The 17,750-nt window shown below is 46.7% G+C and overlaps 1 protein-coding gene across 1 annotated transcript; it reads right to left on the bottom strand.

Moving 5' to 3' along the window:
- Positions 1–14,520: 14,520 nt before the first annotated feature.
- On the bottom strand, positions 14,521–15,483 carry LOC127042168 (olfactory receptor 2AP1-like). The gene has a single exon (XM_050935781.1). The coding sequence runs from the start codon at positions 15,481–15,483 to the stop codon at positions 14,521–14,523; it is 963 nt and encodes a 320-aa protein (XP_050791738.1).
- Positions 15,484–17,750: the final 2,267 nt, after the last annotated feature.

Genomic DNA, 17,750 nt, shown 5'->3' with positions numbered 1-17,750 from the left:
TGACTTTAGTGGACTTTGCTACCCGATGGCCAGAAGCAGTAGCTCTAGGCAACACCCGGGCTAACACTGTGTGCCTGGCCCTAACAGACATCTTTGCCAGGGTAGGTTGGCCCTCCGACATCCTTACAGATTCAGGGTCTAATTTCCTGGCAGGGACCATGGAAAAACTGTGGGAAACTCATGGGGTGAATCACTTGGTTGCCACCCCATACCACCATCAAACCAATGGCCTGGTGGAAAGGTTCAATGGAACTTTGGGGGCCATGATACGAAAATTCATCAACGAATTCTCCAATAATTGGGACCTAGTGTTGCAGCAGTTGCTGTTTGCCTACAGGGCTGTACCACATCCCAGTTTAGGGTTTTCACCATTTGAACTTGTGTATGGTCACGAGGTTAAGGGGCCATTACAGTTGGTGAAGCAGCAATGGGAGGGGTTTACGCCTTCTCCAGGAACTAACATTCTGGACTTTGTAAGCAACCTACAAAGCACCCTCCGACACTCTTTAGCCCTTGCTAGAGAGAACCTAAAGGATGCTCAAGAAGAGCAAAAGGCCTGGTATGACAGACATGCCAAAGATCGGTCCTTCAAGGTAGGAGACCAGGTTATGGTCTTGAAGGCGCAACAGGCCCATAAGATGGAAGCATCATGGGAAGGGCCATTCACGGTCCAAGAGCGCCTGGGAGCTGTAAACTACCTCATAGCATTTCCCAATTCCTCACTAAAGCCTAAAGTGTACCATGTTAATTCTCTCAAGCCTTTCTATTCCAGAGACTTACAGGTTTGTCAGTTTACAGTCCAGGGAGATGATGCTGAGTGGCCTGACGGTGTCTACTACGACGGGAAAAAAGACGGTGGCGTGGAAGAGGTGAACCTCTCAACCACCCTGGAACGTCTGCAGCGGCAACAAATCAAGGTGCTGTGCACTAGCTTCGCCCCATTGTTCTCAGCCACCCCAGGACGGACTGAACGGGCATACCACTCCATTGATACAGGTAATGCTCACCCAATCAGAACCCCACCCTACCGAGTGTCTCCTCATGCCCAAGCTGCTATAGAACGGGAGATCCAGAACATGCTACAGATGTGTATAATCCGCCCATCTACCAGTGCATGGGCATCTCCAGTGGTTCTGGTACCCAAACCAGATGGGGAAATACGCTTTTGCGTGGACTACCGTAAGCTAAATGCTGTCACTCGTCCGGACAACTATCCAATGCCATGTACCGATGAGCTATTGGAGAAGTTGGGATGTGCCCAGTTCATCTCTACAATAGACTTAACCAAGGGGTACTGGCAAGTACCGCTAGATGAACCTGCCAAGGAGAGGTCAGCATTCGTCACCCATGCGGGGGTGCATGAATTCAATGTCCTTCCTTTCGGCCTTCGAAATGCACCCGCCACCTTCCAGAGGCTGGTAGATGGTCTACTAGCTGGACTGGGAGAATTTGCAATTGCCTACCTCGATGATGTGGCCATTTTTTCAGACTCCTGGCCCGAACACCTACTACACCTGGAAAAGGTCTTTGAGCGCATCAGGCAGGCAGGACTAACTGTTAAGGCCAAAAAGTGTCAAATAGGCCAAAACAGAGTGACTTACCTGGGGCACCAGGTGGGTCGAGGAACCATAAACCCCCTACAGGCCAAGGTGGATGCTATCCAAAAGTGGCCTGTCCCAAAGTCAAAGAAGCAGGTCCAATCCTTCTTAGGCTTGGCCGGATACTACAGGCGATTTGTACCACACTACAGCCAAATCGCTGCCCCACTGACCGACCTGACCAAAAAGACCCAGCCAAATGCAGTTAAGTGGACTGATGAGTGTCAAAAGGCCTTTACCCAACTTAAGGCAACGCTCATGTCTGACCCTGTGCTCAGGGCCCCGGATTTTGACAAGCCATTCCTAGTAACCACAGATGCATCTGAGCGTGGTATAGGAGCGGTGCTCATGCAGGAAGCAACAGATCACAACTTCCATCCTGTCGTGTTTCTCAGCAAGAACCTGTCTGAGAGGGAAAGTCACTGGTCAGTCAGTGAAAAGGAATGCGATGCCATTGTGTACGCCCTGGAAAAGCTACGCCCATATGTTTGGGGATGGCGGTTCCAACTACAAACTGACCATGCTGCACTAAAGTGGCTTTATACTACCAAGGGGAACAACAAGAAACTTCTTCGTTGGAGTTTAGCTCTCCAAGATTTTGATTTTGAAATTCAACACATCACAGGAGCTTCTAACAAAGTAGCTGATGCACTCTCCCGTGAGAGTTTCCCAGAATTCAGTAGTTAAAAAGTGTTCTTAAAATGTCGAAGTCTGTTAGTTATATACTTAGGAGTATATGTAAAGGTGTATGTGTTGTATTAATCTGTTTATTTTCAAGTTCTAGAAGGAAATCGCCGCCAGTGAGCTTCCCCACTGTCTGCAATTTGGGGGGCGTGTCATAAACAGATAGCTAAGGGTTAATGTCTCTTTCACCTGAAGCACCTGACCAGAGGACCAATCAGGAAACCGGATTTTTTCAACTCTGGGTGGAGGGAATTGTGTGTCTGAGTCTTTTGTCTGTCTGCCTGCTTTCTCTGAGCTTTGGAGAAGCAGTTTCTACTTTCTAGTTTTCTGTTTCTAAGTGTAAGGACAAAGAGATCAGATAGTAAGTTATATGGTTTCTTTTCTTTGGTATTTGCATGAATATAAGTGCTGGAGTGCTTTGATTTGTATTCTTTTGAATAAGGCTGTTTATTCAATATTCTTTTAAGCAATTGACCCTGTATTGTATCATCTTAATACAGAGAGATCATTTGTATGTATTTTTCTTTCTTTTTATATAAAGCTTTCTTTTAAGACCTGTTGGAGTTTTTCTTTACTGCAGGGAAATTGAGTCTGTACTCACCAGGGAATTGGTGGGAGGAAGAAATCAGGGGAGATCTGGGTGTTGAATTTGTTAGCCTGATTTTGCATTCCCTCTGGGAGAATAGGAAAGTACTTTTTGTTTCCAGGACTGGAAACAGAGAGGGGGAGTCACTCTGTGTAGTTTCACAGAGCTTGTGTCTATGTATCTCTCCAGGAGCACCTGGAGGGGGGAAGGGAAAAAGGATTATTTCCCTTTGTTGTGAGACTCAAGGGATTTGGGTCTTGGGGTCCCCAGAGAAGGTTTTTCAGGGGGACCAGAGTGCCCCAAAACACTCTAATTTTTTGGGTGGTGGCAGCAAGTACCAGGTCCAAGCTGGTAACTAAGCTTGGAGGTTTTCATGCTAACCCCCATATTTTGGACGCTAAGGTCCAAATCTGGGACTAAGGTTATGATAGCCTCTCGCCATAGGTTGCCTCATGCCCCAAGGAGAGGGCCCTGCATACAGCAGAGCTGTCTAAGGCACCTGGGGCTGGCTAGACACCGTTCCCTGAGAACTACCCATCTCGGGACGGGAGCTTGTTGCAGTGAGTTTTGGGGACACTCATTGCAACAGGTCCCCTCCCTTTGAACTCCTCTGTGCAGCTGGAGGCAGCAGAGCAGCTTCTGTCCTGCAGGGCCACATGCCAAGTCCCTCCTCAGTGACTGTTTGACAGACGCGACCCCAGGAATGGCCTCAGTTCTACATGTGCCCTGGCTAACCCGCTGCTGGAGCTGGGCAGACCCAGAGGACCTGGCTTGGGAGTCTAGTTCTTTCTTTGCCCAACTTCCCGCCTCCAAGAGTCTGGTGAACCTGGTGCTGTGGCTTTGCCAGAACTGGTCACAACCGGGCTTAGCTCAGATAAGACTATAACGCTGTTCCTGGTGAAGTGTCCATAGGTAACTGCTGAGGCCACTGCTAGAAAAAGGGCCACTAGGTGGTATCATATATTGAATATTAATAACAGGTAAGGCAAGTACATTATAACAGGCCATCATCTTGACAGGTATCTCCGAAGAATGAAAGCTAGTACTTGCATCTGACCTGTGTGAGCATATTGAAGATGGTGAATTTGCAGATGCATATGACTGCAATAAGCACAATTTCAGGGGTGGCGGTTTTCCCAGGCTTGCGACCCCACCTATGCTTCATGAGGAGTTAGTATTTTTCTTGTCCAAACATTTATTTTGATCAGAAATGGATTTTTTATTGAAATTAAAAAAAAATAGTTAAAATCGTCTCCACTCCGTCTGGTGCCCAGTTGGCAAGTATATGATGGGATCATGTTTATGGCCACCTCCCTCCCTGGTTAAAAGAATAACGCTGACCTGAACTCTGTTTGGATTCTCCATTGTGTCTTTAGAGGCATTAGAAATTATTTGTAGCTACAAGCATGATGAAGTCATCCTGTTACAGATCCACAGATCCGATGCTCTTGAACAGCTGTGGAAAAGTCCCTGGGAGGACCCCTTTAGTGTGTCAGTCACCTTAGGGTCACACTCTCAATAGGGTATACCTTTTGGCTTCACCGTCTCCTGGAACCTAGTGTAGCAGCCTTCAGTACTCCTGCTTCTCACTGTGAGCTCCCCTCAGCAAGTTCACCTGAATTGGACACCTGGGGACGACTTGCACACCCAAAGGGAGCAATGCACCCCCAACTTCCTGACTCTAAGATGACTCTCAGCCAGTGTTGTAAAAGTAGGCAAGCGGGGAAGGTTCTTAGATGTCTAGAACACAGCATAGAAAGTCCTTAGTCAATGCAGAGAACAGAAACTTACAACATAGTCCATTCGGGTCAGTCTCAAGCCCAGAACCCTATGATCTCTCTTTAGTCCCAATCCAGAAGCTTCTCCCCTGCCTCCAGAAACCCTCGCTTAAGAACACTACCTGGCCTCTCCCCAGTCCTTTGTCCTCCACCTGCTGACACCCAGCTGGCTTCCTAGGGCGGGTAGGCCACCCATGGTTGTTTGTTGCTAGGTGTCAAATATCCAGGCAATTGTAGTGGCCATTGTCTTCTGAGGCTCTCCATGGGCATGAGGCCTACGCGCCAGGCAGCTAGGCATCGGTCACACCTGTATCTCTGAATCTGTGCAAAGAGTAAAGAGCTTTTCCTCTGTCACACTCTGTACCTTGAGGGAGCACCCTGTAACCCCCATATTTATCAATGGTTTATAATAGTGATACTTAATGTAAAGCAGGCCATGTAAGGTATCATGAGGAAGGTTATGATCAGCTGAAAACCATTGTTCTCTCAAATTATGTGTAGCATGCGTGCATATAAAATTATAAGATTGTGCGGTATGATTATCATTGAAATATGCATACTATAATTTTGGATGTAGCCCAGAAACCAACTCACAGAGAGCGACAAAGGAAATGATTAATGACTGGGCAGGCACTGAAGACCATTGCAATCATTGTCCAGCAAGGCAGGGATGAATCCAATGACTCACCTGGCAGAAGACCACACCAGGAAATTACTCAACCCTGTGACTCAGCAACGTCCCCTCTCTTCCCCTCACCAGACATGTTTGGACTTGTCTTCCAGAGCACATGGCTAAGATATAAAATGGAACACAGGGGCATCAAAGTTTGTCCTTTCTCCTCCCCCTACTTAGATTGAAGGCAATGGGAATGCTGGAGCAGGGGAGGCTGGTCCCAGGCTAGGAAGGAAACCTATGTAAGAAAGACTGTCCCCAACTTGCAATATGCAGTGGAGTGAAAAAAAAAACTGCTTAACCTAGATATTGTTTAAGTCTAACCAGCTTGAGAGTCTAGACCGAGGTGGCCAACCTGTGGCTCCGGACCCATATGAGGCTCTTCAGACATTAATAGGCTGCATCTTGTATACAAACGGACTCTGGGGCTGCAGCAACAGGTGCCAACTTTCCAATTGCCGGGGGGTGCTCACTGCTCAACCCCTGGCTCTCCCACAGGCCCTGCCCCCACTCCACCCCTTCCCACCCCTTGACCTGAGCCTGCTATGCCCTCGCTCCTCCTCTCTCCCTGCCCCGAGCCTCCTGCATGCTATGAAACAGCAGATCAGGAGGTGTGGGAATGGAGGGGAGGCACTGATCGGTGGGGCTGTTGGTGTGTGGGAGGTGCTGGTCACGTGGAGGGAGAGACAGCTGATGGGGTGCTGTTGACATATTACTGTGGCTGTTTGCCAATGTACATTTGTAAATTCTGGCTCCTTCTCAAGCTCCGGTTGGCCACCCCTGGTCTAGACTGCATGCTTAGCCTTTATTTTCTTTTGGTAACTTATTTGAACTTTTTGCCTATCACTTATAACCTCTTAAAATCTATCTTTTGAGGACAATAAACTTACTTTTATGTTTGTCTGAAGTGTTTGGTAAATCTGCTCAGGTAAGAAGAAGGGCTGTGCATGTCCACTTTCCCTTGAGGTAAGTGGTGACTCAATTAATAAATTTGCATTTTTCAAGGAAGGATCTTGAACAGTGCAGGACAGTATATTCCTGGGAGCTGAGGGGATCTGGTTGATGCCTTTCTCAGTGAGATTTCATGAGTGACTCTGGGAGCACTCAGACAAGCTACATGCGTGTGGGTCTTCACATGATGCTGGACTGAGTGATATCAGCACCTGGAGGGGTATGCTGCTTGTCACTAGCACAGCATTGTGAGATACACCCCAGGCTAGTGAGTTAAGGGGGCACAGCGGTCCCACAGTTCCAGGTCATACCCCTGACCTAGTTAAATATTCAACGTATAGGGGAAACTGAGGCACAGAACATATTCATACAAAACATTATGAAAAATTCCCACTTCATCACATCTCTTCCCTCTTTGAGACTGAACTGAGTGGGGTCACTTCAGCCAGTGACCTGTGGAAATTCAGGTACCCCTTTCTATGAGATTTGCACGCCCATTAACATGAATCACTTCCATATCATAATCCTGGAGGATCAGACTCCATCTCAAAAAGTTGGCATTAGCCCTTTTAATTGTTGCAGCCATGTCAGGAGAGAGTGGTCAATATACATGGTAAAGTGCCCTGCAAATAGATATGGCTGCAACTTTTTAAGAGCCCACACCATGGCCAGGCATTCCTTCTCTATGATGGCCTAGTTCTGCTCCCAGGGAAGCCATTTCTTGCTCAGGTATACAATCGAGTGTCTCTCCCTCTTAGCACCAGCTTGCATCAGCACCGCACAGACCTGTGTCTGAGGCGTCTGGGAACACCAGGAAGGAATTACCAAAACAGGCCCTGGCTTCGAGCCTCCTTCAGGGCAGGGACAGTGCTCTGTCCAGACCACTTTGTCAAGCTTGCCATTCCTACATTGTTCAGTGATGGGGGCTGCCAACGTGATAAAATGGGGTACAAACCTCCTGTAGTGCCCCGCCACCCCAGTAATGGCCTGTGCCTGTTTCTTGATTTGGGGAATGGGCCAATCCCTGATTGCCTCCACTTTGGCGGGCTCTGGCCTTATGTGACTTCTCCCCACCTTGTGTCCCAGGTACCACACCTCGGCCTTCTCCACTTCACACTTTTCAACTTTTACAGTCAGTCCTGCCTCCTTGAGGTGACCCAGCACCCTCTTCACCTGGGACACATGTTCCTCTGAGATCTGGCTAATGACACAGATGTCATCAATGAACGACAGGGCAGTTCTCCATCCCCTCAATAATTGATCCACCAGGTGATGCAATGTGGCAGACCAGAAAATTACCATTTTGGATGTTGAAATGCCAGTAGTTATCCTTGGGGACCATGGCTTGCTCCCATGGCTCATGAAGTCCTACACAGGCAGCCTGGACAGCAGTAAGGAACACATGAACTGTAGGCTGAGCAAGTGCAGAATAGTGACAGAATGTGCCTTTGGGCATTTAAAAGGGCTCTGGTACAGTTTGCTCAGTAGATTAGACCTCAGCGAAAGCACTATTCCCATTGTTATTACTGCTTGCTTTGTGCTCCACAATATCTGTGAAAGTAAGGGGGAGACTTTTATGGCGAGGTGGGAGGCTGAGGAAGATTGCCTGGTGGCCAATTCTGAACAGCCAGACACCAGGGCAATTAGAAGAGCACACCGAGGAGTGCTGCACATCCGAGAGGCTTTGAAAAACAGTTTCATGACTGACCAGGCTATGGTGTGACAGTTGTGTGTGTTTGTCTTTGATACAAAGCCGCCCCCTCTGGTGAATGTACTTCCTAGTAAGCAAATCCCGCTCCTGCCCTTCAACCACAGCTGGCACAGGAAATAAAGACTCTATTGTTCTGAATCCATTCATTCTTTATTTATTTTTTTTAAAAAAAGATCACTGACCACACTGACTAGTAAAAGGAAGCCTGGACGTATAAAGGGTTTGATAATGGGGTGGGGATGGGGAAGAGGGAAGGACAAGGCCACATAGCTTACTGTAACCACGTTACAAATCAAAGCTGTTTGAATGACAGCCTTCTGTTGCTTGGGCCATCTCCTGGAGTTGAGTGGCAGGTAGGGTGACCAGACAGCAAGTGAGAAAAATTGGAATGGGGGTGGGGGGTAATCAGAGCCTATATAAGAAAAAGACCCCAAAATCAGGACTGTCCCTATAAAATCGGGACATCTGGTCACCTTAGTGGCAGGATGCAGAGCCTCTGCCCTCCCCCATGTTCTTGGGCATCTGGGTCAGGAGGATATGGAACTTGGTGAGGAGGGCAAGCTGTTACACAGTGGATGGAGCGGGATCTGTACTCTAGTTGCCTTTCTTGCAGCCCACCAGACACCTCCTCATCTCCGTTTGCACCCCCATTAGCCTCAGCATCTCCCCCTGTGTGTTTCGATCATGCTCGCTATATGCTTTCCTGGCCTCTGCCACCGAATGCCTCCATGCATTCAGCTGTGCCCTATCAGTGTGGGAGGACTTCATGAACTCTGAAAACATGCCATCGCCACTGTGTTTTTTGCCTTCTAATCTGCGATAACCTCAGGGACGGAATTGCAGGGGAGAGGGCAAAAGGGAGAGTAGACTTTTAAGAAGATACATTTCTGAGAACAAAAGGGTGACTCTTTCACAGTGAATCAAGCAATTCACAGCAGACAACACGTGTTTTAGTTACAAGGTCACATTTTGCCTTTTATATTGAGCGCCTGCTGGTATGGTGACACATCACACACAGCTGGGCAAAAGATTTTGTTTTGGAGGCAACCCTTGTAAGCCAAAGGGTATGTGGGGTTGGTTTCATCCATGTTCATAACATATGGGAATGGCTTCAAACTGCAGTGCCCTCCTTTCCCATAGCAAACAATGTTGGTTGTATTTGCTATTTAAAAGGAGGGGTTGCGGTTGCCGTTTAAAAGGATGGACTGCGTTTTTGGGGTAGATGTGCAGCACACCCCTTTCTCTCCCTCCTCCCCATGGCTATTCTCCGGGTTGATCCCTATTAGCCAAGCGCAAACAGCCCAGCATGAACAGGCTTTAATGTGCCGGGGCTCACCAAACAGAGGGGATTACTGGTTCCTTACAAAACGTCTCCTAATTCAAACATGAATGTTATCACTCTCCTGAGGCTGATACAGAAAGATAAAGACCGAATGTTGCATGAATGTGACCAAAACCTAGGACCATTCACTGTCACGCTTTGTGCTGCAATGATTCCAGACTACTTGCTACTGGCTTGGCGTGGTAGTGTCCTACCATGGACTGTGAAATAAGGCAGCCTTCCCCAGAAACCTTCTGCAAAGGCTTTCAGAGAACCTCCAGGAGAGCTTCATGGAGATGTTCCCGGAGGATTCCCACCCGCCCCTGCTCCATCCCCAGACACATTAACAGACTTTTCCATTAGCTGTACTAGCCACGAATGCATCTCAATTGTTCAGGGCAAATCAAACATTAAACACAATTGCTTTTAACCCTTGTAATGTCATTACAAATGTGCACTCACCAGAGGTGCTTCTCTGCCTTCAGGGTCCGGGAACAATAGGCCCTGGGAGTGTATTGGCTCCAGTTTAGGGAAAAGGTCCTGGCTGCCAGAAAGAACGGATTCTCCGCTTGCCTGCTGCAGATTCTCCTCCTCCTCCTCTTCCTCATCTGCAAAATCCTCCTCCATGTTGCTTGAGGTTGCTACCTTGCAGGTGTCCATGGAGGGTGTTGGGGTAATGGTAGGGTCCCCCCATAGAATGTCATGCTGCTGATCATAGAAGCTGCATGTCTGGGGCTCTGACCCGGAGTGACTGCTTGCCTCCTTTGTCTTATGGGAGCCTTGCCTGAGCTCCTTAATTTTCATGCGGCACTGATGTGCATCCCTGGTATAGCTTCTGTCCACCATGCCCTGTGAGATTTTGGCAAATATATCAGCATTTCTTCTGCTGCATTGGAGTTCTCCTGCATAGATTCTTCTCTCCATACTGCAATCAGATCCAGTGTCTTCCATTCGCTTCATGCTGGAGCTCCTTTGCAATTCTGGGACTTCATGGTCACCTGTTCCGCTGAGCTTGCCATGTTGACCAAACAGGAAATGAAATTCAAAAGTTCCCTGTGCTTTTCCTGTGTACCTGGATAGTGCATCGGAGTTGAAAGTGCTGTCCAGAGTGGTCACATTGGAGCACTCTGGGATACCTCCTGGAGGCCAATACCATCAAGTTGCACAGCGCTGCATCTACACTATTCCAATTTTAACCCATGAAGGTCGATTTTAGTGCTACTCTCCTCATCGGGGAGGATAACAGCAGTTGATTTTAACTGCCCTTTAGGTCGGTAGAATGGGGTTGGTTGTGAAGACGCATTCATTATAAAATCAACCTAATGCAGATACATTTGACCTAACCTCAGAGTGTAGAGCAGGCCTTGGTTGCCTGTGGAATGGGCATCCTGGGGCCTTTCCCCATTTACCCATCTGTGGGTCCTCTTGAACCTTTGGTTCTCCATCTCCAGCTCATGCTTTTGCTGCTTCTGCTGTTCTGTCTCATGCTTTTGCTGCTTCTCCTGGTCCTCTGCCTCCTTTGCTCTCAGCTACAACTCCAACCGCTTCAAATCTGCCACTGGGGAACCAGGTCGTGAAGACCCCCTGCTGGATGCAGAACTAGGTCTGGTGAATGCCCTGGATTGCTCTGGCTGCTGCCTTTGCTGCTCCCAGGCTTTGTTGGTCCTGGAACCTGCTATTTAGCCTGTAAAAGCAGCAAAGAATCCTGTGGCACCTTATAGACTAACAGACGTTTTGGAGCATGAGCTTCCATGGGTGAATACCCACTTCGTCAGATGCATGTAGTGGAAATTTCCAGGGGCAGGTATATATACGCAGGCAAACTAGAGATAATGAGGTAGTTCAATCAGGGAGGATGAGGCCCTGTTCTAGCAGTTGAGGTGTGAAAACCAAGGGACGAGAAACTGGTTCTGTAATTGGCAAGCCATTCACAGTCTTTGTTTAATCCTGAGCTGATGGTGTCAAATTTGCAGATGAACTGAAGCTCAGCAGTTTCTCTTTGAAGTCTGGTCCTGAAGTTTTTTTGCTGCAGGATGGCCACCTTAAGGTCTGCTATAGTGTGGCCAGGGAGATTGAAGTGTTCTCCTACAGGTTTTTGTATATTGCCATTCCTAATATCTGATTTGTGTCCGTTTATTCTTTTCCGTAGCGACTCTCCAGTTTGGCCGATGTACATAGCAGAGGGGCATTGCTGGCATATGATGGCGTATATTACATTGGTGGACGTGCAGGTGAATGAACCGGTGATGGTGTGGCTGATCTGGTTAGGTCCTGTGATGGTGTCGCTGGTGTAGATATGTGGGCAGAGTTGGCATCGAGGTTTGTTGCATGGATTGGTTCTTGAGCTAGAGTTACTATGGTGCGGTGTGCAGTTACTGGTGAGAATATGTTTCAGGTTGGCAGGTTGTCTGTGGGCGAGGACTGGCCTGCCACCCATGGGAAGGAGTCTTTGGAAAAATTCCACCACAATTTCAACAGCTTCCACCCCACCATCAACCTCAGCCTGGACCAATCTATACGGGAGGTCCACTTCCTAGACACCACGGTGCAAATAAGTGATGGTCACATTACCACCACCCTATATCGAAAACCCACCGACCGCTATGCCTACCTTCATGCCTCCAGCTTCCATCCCAGGCACATCACACGATCCATTGTCTACAGCCAAGCACTGAGGTACAACCACATCTGCTCTAACCCCTCAGACAGAGACCAACACCTACAAAATCTCCACCAAGCATTCTCAAAACTACAACACCCACACGAGGAAATAAGGAAACAGATCAACAGAGCCAGACGTGTACCCAGAAGCCTCCTACTGCAAGACAAACCCAAGAAAGAAACCAATAGGACTCCACTGGCCATCACATACAGTCCCCAGCTAAAACCTCTCCAACGCATCATCAGGGACCTACAATCCATCCTGGACAATGATTCCACACTTTCACAGGCCATGGGTGGCAGGCTAGTCCTTGCCCACAGACAGCCTGCCAACCTGAAACATATTCTCACCAGTAACTGCACATCGCACCATAGTAACTCTAGCTCAGGAACTAATCCAATCCATGCAACAAACCTCGATGCCAACTCTGCCCACATATCTACACCAGCGACACCATCACAGGACCTAACCAGATCAGCCACACCATCACCGGTTCATTCACCTGCACGTCCACAAATGTAATATACGCCATCATATGCCAGCAATGCCCCTCTGCTATGTACATCGGCCAAACTGGACAGTCGCTATGGAAAAGGATAAACAGACACAAATCAGATATTAGGAATGGCAATATACAAAAACCTGTAGGAGAACACTTCAGCCTCCCTGGCCACACTATAGCAGACCTTAAGGTGGCCATCCTGCAGCAAAAAAACTTCAGGACCAGACTTCAAAGAGAAACTGCTGAGCTTCAGTTCATCTGCAAATTTGACACCATCAGCTCAGGATTAAACAAAGACTGTGAATGGCTTGCCAACTACAGAACCAGTTTCTCGTCCCTTGGTTTTCACACCTCAACTGCTAGAACAGGGCCTCATCCTCCCTGATTGAACTACCTCATTATCTCTAGCTTGCCTGCATATATATACCTGCCCCTGGAAATTTCCACTACATGCATTTGAAGAAGTGGGTATTCACCCACGGAAGCTCATGCTCCAAAATGTCTGTTAGTCTATAAGGTGCCACAGGACTCTTTGCTGCTTTTACAGATCCAGACTAACGTCTCCCCCTCTGATACTATTTAGCCTGGTCATTCTTCTCTAACCATGCAGTCAGTCGTGCCTTGTTGAGCTTCCCAACGCTCAACCCTCTCTCCCTACACAAGTTTGCAATGTTCTTCTTAGAGAAATGATTATAGGCCATTTCCTCACTTTTTCCTTTAACTTCTCTTGTTTTACCAGTGCCAGTCACTTACTGCAAGGCGCTTCTGATGCCTTCAGCAGCCAATCATCTACTGGGTGCATTTGCTAACCATACTCTGCTGCCACCTGTCATGGATCCACGGGTCTGATGCTCTTAAATGGCTCTGGAAGAGTCCTTTGGAGGACCCCTTCAGTGTGTCAGCCCACTTAGGGTCACACTCTCACTAGGGTAAGCCTCGTGGCTTCACCACCTCCAGGGACCCAACATCGGAGCCTTTGGCGCCCCTGTGTCCCACCGTGAGCTCCCCTCAGTGAGTCCACATCAATTGGATACGGGGGAAGACTTGCACACCCAAAGGGAGCAAAGCAACCCCAAGTTCCTGACTCGGGAGTGACTCTCAGCCAGGCTTGAAAAGCAGGAAGGTTTATGAGATGTCTGGAACACAGCGTAGAAAGTACTTCATTAACATAGAGAATGAAAAGCTACAGCATATCTCATCTGGGTCAGTTCCAGAGCCCAGAGCCCTCTGACTCCCCTGTAGTCCCAGTCTAGAAGCTTCTCCCTGCCTCCAACAGCCCACACTTAAGAATCCCACCTGGCCCCTCCCCAGTCCTTTGTCCTCCAGCTAGTCACACCCTGCTGGATTCCTGTGGAGGTTAGTCCATCCATGATCATTTGTTGCTAGACGCCACATGTCCAGGCAATTGTAGTGGCCATTGTCTTCTGGGAGTCTCCATGGGCATGGGTACACAGATCCCAGGCAGCTAGGCATCGGTCACTCCAGTGTCTCTGAAATTCTGCAAGAGTAAACAGCCCTTTCCCCCACCTAATTAATTTTGGACTACATAGGGGAAACTGAGGCACACATCATATTCCTATGAAACATTATGAAAAATTCCCACTTCATCACACACCCATTGTGTTTTATTTGTATTAGACTGGCTGAATTTCATTATGAGACTTTATTATCCAACATAGAGAAACAATGAACAGGGGATATATACAGGAATTTACTTTGATGAGTAGTGGATTTTGTGCTTTAAAAAATGTCAGCATTCATTTGTGCATTTTCAGACGCTGTCCACCCTTCTCACATCGGGTGAACTGCCAACATCATGGAGAAAAATACCATCATATTGCATGTATCAGTGCTGAATAAGAAAGAGTGACAGAGCTGTCCACAATGGCACTTTCCTATAAGTTGTGTTACATGGACACAGCAGGGGACCACAAAAACTGTCTTTGTAACTCTGTACAGATCATCTCCAATTCTTTTTCACTTTAGTGCTGCAATTTTTCAACGGGACTTTTCAACATAATTTTGCTTACATCACCCAGGCTGCTTTGAAAACCTCAGAGTCTCTGCATGTTTTTGTGAAAGTCACATTTGCTGACTGCTTTCCACAAGGCTTCCTTGACCTCTCTGTTTCTCAGGCTGTAGATGAGGGGGTTTACCAGGGGAGTCAGGACTGTGTAGCAAAGAGAGAGCACTTCGTTCAGGTCTCCCAGTGTATTGCGTTTTGGCAGCATGTACACAATCATTATGGTTCCATAAAAAATTGTCACAACAATGAGGTGAGAGGAGCAGGTGGAAAATGCCGTCAGCCTCCCGATGGTGGAAGGGATTCTCAGGATGGTGACAATGACACACACATAGGATGTCAGGGTTAGTAGGAATGGAGGCAGAGTGAATACACAGGCTAGAATGAAATCAAGCAATATGATCAGGTGTGTGTCACTGCAGGAGACTTTTATCAATGGGATGGATTCACAATAGAAATGGTCAATTTCATTCAGGGCACAGAATTTTAACTGTAACATGAATAATATAAAGATAGCAGTAGCCAAACAACCATTTAACCATGATCCAGCAGCCAACTGGAGGCAAAACTTGCTATTCATAAGAGTTGAATAGTGCAGGGGTTTACATATCGCTAAATACCTATCATAAGACATTGCTGCTAGGAGATAGCATTCTGTACATGCCAGAGAAGCAAAGAAATACAGTTGTGTGAAACAGCCACTGAATGAGATGGTTTTGTCCCCAGTCAGGAGACTGGCCAGTAACCTGGATAGGATGGTGGAGGTGTAGCAGGTCTCTAAGCAGGACAAGTTCCCCAGGAAAAAGTACATGGGAGTTTGAAGGTGCTGATCAGTCACAACTAATACAATGATGAGGATGTTCCCGGCCACTGTTGCGAAGTAGATAAATAGCAACATCAGGAAGAGAAGAATTTGCAGGTCAGGGAGCTCCCCCAGTCCCAGGAGGATGAACTCTGTGATGGCCGTTTGATTTCTTCTGGCTGTGTCTGCCATGGTTTTAGTCTAGGAATAATAAAACTGCAACTGAATCAGAAGGACATAGAATTTAAAGTTAATCAAGTCTTTTGATTTAATTCCATAAATATTCAGATACTCCCCTTCCTCTCTGGTTACAGACTGAAATTTTAAGGCTAAATGTAGATTTCAGAGCAAAGTGCCAAGAGTCTCAGCCTGAGAACAAAACATTGGTATCCATGTAGACCAGCCTCTGCTATATCACAGCAATGACTAATATAACAGTCCATTTCTCTTGTAATCAACTACTGATGTGACAGATCAGACTCTTTCCTTATCTACTATCATATCCCATCTAGTGACAGACTGAAGTTTAACAATGATGCTTAAATGCGGCATCCACTTCTGGCAAGAGCTAGAATCATGCCATGTCTTAGGAGTCAAAATCAATAAATAAATCAACTAAAATCTTGGTCTGTGGTATCCTTAGGCATGGATCTTGTTAATTATTGAAATTTATGAATTAATGGAAATTAATATAATATATCCTGATATATTCAGTATTTTAGTCTCTAATTTTAAAAGGAATAGTTATTTTCAACCCACTCACAAAAGATTAATTTATGCCAGAAATTATGAAGTGAAGTAAATTCTTTGCTCATGTAATGAGAAGGAGAAGGACATGATGAGGCACTGTCAATCCCTTTCTGTTTTGGATAAGAATTCCCTGTATTAACTATGTAGGAGTATTAAACTACTGTTTTGTCAGTGTGTGTTAGGAGGGTTGCAAATCTGCCTAGTTTTGCCCCTTACCTGTGGAGTGACTCACCACTCCTGAACAGTTGTGGGCTGATAATACAGGAAGGAGAATGTGACTGGTGAAGAAAGATGCCTCTGAAGTCAGAGCCTAGAAACAATCTGGAATGTGCTACCCTGTGATCTGTGTTACCTTGTGATCCACCCGAAAGGGACTCAGTCCTGTGTTCCATAAGGACTAACATGTCTCATTGAAGAACCTTAATGTTATCTACTCTCTAAAGGCCTTCTTAGGTCAGGGGGTGGGTAGGGGTGAGATTTTCAGAGAAAAGTGACAAGAATGATTGAGAAAGGAAAAACCACCATTTGAAGAGAGATTGCAAAGGTCAAGATTGTTACCTTTGAAAGCAGAGGAATAAAAGGGGACATGATAAATAGTGATCTGGAAAAGGCAGAATGTGGAACTTCTGTTTTCCCTGCCCCTTACTGCAAGAAAAAGTGGGACATACAATAAAATTAAAAAGTGGAAAACTTAAAATCAATAAAATGAAATATTTGTTCACACAGCATGTAGTTAAAGTGTGGCACTCATGGTGATGCTGGCAGACCAGGTGCCAGTTCCTGCCAAAGTCTCCTTCTCTCAGTGGGACACTGACAGATACACAGCTGCAATCACCCTTGCTGTTGAGAGAAGCCTGTATTACCTTTTGAAACCTGAGACTGAGACTCACTCACGGGTCTGTTTGCTTACTTTAACCTTGTAAATAACTCTCATTTCCTTTTCCTATTTAATAAATCTTCCTACAGTTCACTACAGCATTGGCTACAAGTGTCGTCTTTGGTGTGAGACCTAAAGAGCAATTGACCTGGGGGAAGTCGTGAGTAACCTGAATATTGCTGCGATTCTTGGCATAAGGGGCCGTGTACCACAGATACGCTCACCTGGGTGACAGGAGAGACCGGTGCAGCCAAGGGGACTGCAAATGACTGTCAGGGCTGTTAAAGTGCCTGAGGAGTTTGCACTCAGATTTGACCAGCCAACTACACCAAGTTTAGAACTCACAACCAATGAGGGGTTTGTGCTCTGGTTTGTAACAGACTGCCCTAGTTTGGCACTCACCCTGTTGCATCCCCACTGGGAGCATCACACTCACTGCTCAGGAAGTCATTGATATGAAGGATTTAACTAGATTCCAGAAGAGACTGATATCAATATCCAGAAATAAATATCCAGAGTTATCATAATTATTGGCAACAACAGTTTTGGAATGGATATTAAGCCTCGTGTTTGGGGGTTAAGCCAATCTCTAACTAATATATTCCAACATGACATATATGGGGGGAAACTATCCCAGAACTGTTACTGCGGTGTTCTGACATTTTCCTCTGAAACATCTAGTACTAGTCACTCTCGGAGAAAGATACTGGACAGGATGGCCCTTGGGTGTGATCTAATCTGGCAGTTCCTATATTACTATGTTCTCCTAAAGTGATACAAAGAAACCTCAAATTCCAATTAGCTCAAGAAGCTACTCTTTTGATACTTCAGC

The sequence above is a fragment of the Gopherus flavomarginatus genome, unplaced genomic scaffold, assembly GCF_025201925.1.
Source record: "Gopherus flavomarginatus isolate rGopFla2 unplaced genomic scaffold, rGopFla2.mat.asm mat_scaffold_34_arrow_ctg1, whole genome shotgun sequence".
In the NCBI taxonomy this organism is placed as follows: Eukaryota; Metazoa; Chordata; order Testudines; family Testudinidae; genus Gopherus; species Gopherus flavomarginatus.
This window is presented reverse-complemented; position numbering and strand designations above follow the sequence as displayed.

Bases quoted from the DNA above. Each gene is read 5' to 3' on its own strand.
- LOC127042168 (XM_050935781.1), bottom strand. From the start codon at position 15,483: ATGGCAGACACAGCCAGAAGAAATCAAACGGCCATCACAGAGTTCATC.